This window comes from Cryptotermes secundus, unplaced genomic scaffold (assembly GCF_002891405.2).
Source record: "Cryptotermes secundus unplaced genomic scaffold, Csec_1.0 scaffold1474, whole genome shotgun sequence".
NCBI classification, from domain to species: Eukaryota; Metazoa; Arthropoda; class Insecta; order Blattodea; family Kalotermitidae; genus Cryptotermes; species Cryptotermes secundus.
The window spans coordinates 168,619-172,829 of record NW_019733853.1 but is presented as its reverse complement, the minus strand read 5'-3'; the positions used below and the strand labels follow the sequence as shown (position 1 = coordinate 172,829).

General features: G+C 33.9%; 1 protein-coding gene across 3 annotated transcripts in view; it reads left to right on the top strand.

The window, feature by feature from the left end:
* The first annotated feature begins 885 nt into the window (after positions 1–885).
* LOC111868339 (ribosomal protein S6 kinase alpha-5-like) overlaps positions 886–4,211 on the top strand; it is a 16,576-nt gene continuing 13,250 nt past the window's right edge. For 2 of the 3 annotated variants that reach the window (XM_033753014.1, XM_023858898.2), the window contains exon 1: positions 886–2,532. In XM_033753014.1, the coding sequence (XP_033608905.1) occupies positions 1,917–2,532 (616 nt within the window). In that variant the 5' untranslated portion in view covers positions 886–1,916. The remainder of the gene's footprint in view (positions 2,533–4,211) is intronic. The other variant, XM_033753015.1, reaches the window with a different exon arrangement.

Here is a 4,211-nt window from a genome sequence, read left to right as displayed (position 1 = left end):
GTGTAGCCTTCCAGATTGTATTGTTTTATTGACTTTGTTAGGCATTAATACTAAAAAAGGAAAACAGAAAATATATATTGGGACAGTCTAGACAACAGTAATTCTAAAGAAGACAAAATAGACACAATTTTGTCAACATTTGTTTTATTAGCTGTTGGTGGTAATGCTGCATGTGCCAGGCCTTTTTTGGGGGGGGGTCATCTTCAGGCATGCAAGAATACTAGTACTAGTTCCTGAATTGCATCATTGTTCAGTACAGATTCATATTGTGTTTGTATGAATTTTATACTAATAATTACACTTTAATTTAAATGCAGTTCAAATATAGTTTAAAACTTGACTATAAAGGATAAAAATTAAAATTAAATAGTGATTGAGAAATTTGAATTTATATTAAAAGTCTTGTCTTAGACTTTGTGACTGCTACATATCTGTATATGTGTTTGGTTGTTCCACTGTGGTAGTGATAGTTGTGACATGGGGTAACTGCATGCTGGGACATTTCCTCAGAATGTGGGTTGTGTTGATTTTTAACTTTCCTATTATCATGTGAAGGCTATACTTGTTATTCTGGGTATTACTCTCAGGTTGTTTATACTTGGATTTAAATATTCAAATTTGATGATGTTTATATATACAGTTGCCCATGGTGGTGGTGTTATTATGCTTTAGCTGTTCTAACGTGTAGCGTTTCCACCAACGGCTAATAAAACAAATGTTGACACAGTAGTGTCTGATTAGTTTTTCCCAGACTACATTTAATGAATTGAAATATTAGTGATATTTCTTTGCCAAAAGCAAGATGATAATGGGTTCTTAACAGTTGGTCGGAAATATGTTCACACCGTTTTTTTTTTCATTTTTAGATAACTTTTATTGGAAAAATTTAAGGTTTTTATGCTGAAGATCATATAAATGACATGTTGCAATATTTTGTACAAAAAATGAAAGACATCGTCATGATTATTCCTACCTCCCATAGAAATTATATATATGTGCATTGCCTTCTAATGGTAGAAATGAGAAATAAGGTCATAATATAGGGCATTTAAGCATTACAAATTGTGGATATTTAAAAAAATTTTATCCTAAGCATAACAAAATTAAATTAATATGCAGTTTCATCAGTAACCTATCACAACCTTGTAACAAAGGACTTCAATTTACTAAAGGCTGTGATTTGTTCGCTGTTGTTGTATGGTAGACTGGTGAGCTTGGCTTATTCTTGTGCGGATGTGTGAGCTCAATTTTAGCACAAAATAACGGTTTATTTTCTTCAGTATTAAGAATAAAGTGTTAATCTTATCAAATAAGTGGCTGATAGTGAACCTCATATTTTATTTTTCTATAGTGAACGTTTTCTTCCTTTGTTCTACATACTCTTGTACCACGCTTAGTTCGTAGGCCATTTTCAGCCATATTGTAAACATTTTGCAGCACTTTTTATATATCCAACGATTCCAAAACGACATCTTTTACTTACAGCTGTTGTAAGATTGAACAGTACTAATTTTAGAATAGTGTAATTGTTATTTTGTGTCTTTATTTAGTCTGATTTGTATTTATGTAAGTGTGCTGGTAGGCCTAACCAAAAAAGTGGCGTTTGAAAATATAATTAATAGTATAGTCACGTGCATCACGTTTTATACCTTTTGTTAAGATAGAATAATACTAGGTTCAGCGAAGTGTATTGTAATTTTATAACTTAAAGTGATTGATTTTGTATTTTTTGTACGTGCCGGTAGGCCTAACCTACAAATAGAGTGTGAACGTGTTTAATAGTGAATTTTACAGTGGGCTGTAAGCTATTTGTACCAGCACCTAAGTATCTTGTAGGTCTTAGGTATATAAAAATATTTGTCAGTTGTCCCTAAATGTTCAATTAGTACCAGGTTATAGACTAACTGTGAGTGATAATGGCCACAAAAGGTAGTGACTTATCAGGTAAATGTGGGGCCTGCAGGAGGAAGGTTAGCCAGGGGATAGGGTGCGAGGATTGTGGCCAGTGGTTTCATTGGGAGTGTGCTGGTACAAACAATGAATTGGCTTTATTGCCTTGGTACTGCAACTCCTGTGTGCAAGCCATGGGAATAAAGAAGCAAGAGGAGACAATCTTGAGTATTAGGGAGCTTGAATTTGCAAAAACTGAGATTAGCCTCTTAAAAGAGGAATTAAATTTAGTAGATAATTGTTCTGAAGAACTTAGGACTGTATCAAACTCCCGAAGGAAACATAAGATTGTTTCCTCTGCATTAGATACTAAGTTTACTTCAACCAATCGATTTGAACCTTTAGCAATGCTAGAGCCTCAAACTGATGGTAACTCAGTAGACCAGCCAGCCAGTGCTGAATCTAGTTATAAGCCTATATTTAAGGCAAAGCCTAAACATCAGATTCTTGTACTTGGTAGCTGTCATGGTAGGGGTATCGGACAGAGGCTTCAAAATGCTATGGGAGATGGATATGCTGTGACCAGCATATTCAAGCCTAATGCTGACCTGAGGAGTGTCACTGGGGACACAGAAAATTTGTGTAAGGATCTTAATAAAGAAGATCAAGTAGTTAAGAGTTGGGGGGCCAGGAAACAGTTTAGATAGGAACCTCAGTTACTGAATTGAGAATGACATAAGTGACATTGCTCAAAAAACCAGTCACACCAATGTGAAGTTCGTTGGTCTTCTCTGGCGACATGACAAGCCATGGATTAACAGGTGGGTAAGGGACGTTAATCTTCGACTTGAGCGTTCACTTATGAGGATTAGCAGGACTCACATTGATGGGATTGATGTCTCTTCAATAATGAGGAATGAGCATACTCCCCATTGTCTGCATTTTAATCCTCAAGGCTCACACAAGCTCACACAACTCATTCCAGTTGTCATGGGTGTTCAGAATCCTTTTTTAGGTTAAGGTGTGCAAGTAAGGTTTACCAAGTAAAAGAAAATAATCCTTCAGCTAGTAATAAATGCCAAGAAATAGAAATCAAAACAGGAAATAAAAGCTCGATAAAATCAATACAAAACAAAGTACTAAGAGTGTTCCATCAGAATATAAGAGGTCTGAGAAATAAATCGAATTAATAAGCTTCGTGCATTCAAGTCTCCTGCACATACTGTGCCTTACTGAACATCACATGAAGCAGCTGGAATTAGAACATTTTCGCATAGAAAATTATAATTTAGGAGCTAGATATTGTAGACAAACACTAGAGAAAGGAGGAGTGAGTATTTTTGTACATAAAAACGAGAAATTTACTAAAATAAATTTAGAAGATTATTGCAAAGATCAGGATCTAGAAGCCTGTGCTTTAAAGTTAGACTCTACTTTTTCTGATATTTGTGTACTGGCTTTATATAGAGCCCCATCTGGGAATTTTGATCTGTTCTTAGATAGATTAATTTGTGGTGATATAAATGTAAACTATCTCATCGATAGTAATAGGAAACTAAACTTAGATTCATTGTTATTATCTTACAATCTCTCCAGTACTGTTAACTTTCCCACAAGAATTCAAAATAACTCTAGGTCAGCGATAGATAATATATTCATTGATAACTCAAAAATAAGAGACATTACTGTAGGACCCTTTATAAATGGCTTGTCCGATCATGAGGCCCAACTCATAGGAATAAATAATATTAACCTTCAGCCCAATAATCAACAATATAAAACAGTAAGGAAAATCAACAAGCATACGATGGCAGATTTTGTCACAAAATTAAGTAATGAATCTTGGGACACTGTATTTGACAGCAGTGATATTGATTCTAAATTTAATTGCTTTATGAACACATACTTGATCTTTTATTCAAGGTTTCCCTTAAAAATAGTAAAAAATGACATTAAAAACAAAACTACCTGGATAACTGTTGGAATAAAAACTTCATGTAAACATAAAAGACATCTCTATTTGGCCAGTAGGGACAGTAATGATCCAAGACTAAAAAGTCACTACAAAATGTACTGTAAAATCTTGTCAAAAGTCATTAATGAAGCCAAACAATAATTATAACAACCAAATTCTAAAATCAAACAATAAAATTAAAACAACCTGGGATATTGTGAAAGTTTAATCAGGAAAGAAAACTGTTAATGAAGATGTACAAAGTTTGAATATTGAAGGAAAGTCTACTAATAATCCACAAGCTATTGCGAGTGCATTTAATGAATATTTCCTCTCATTAGTTGAGAAAACATATCTTAATAATAAT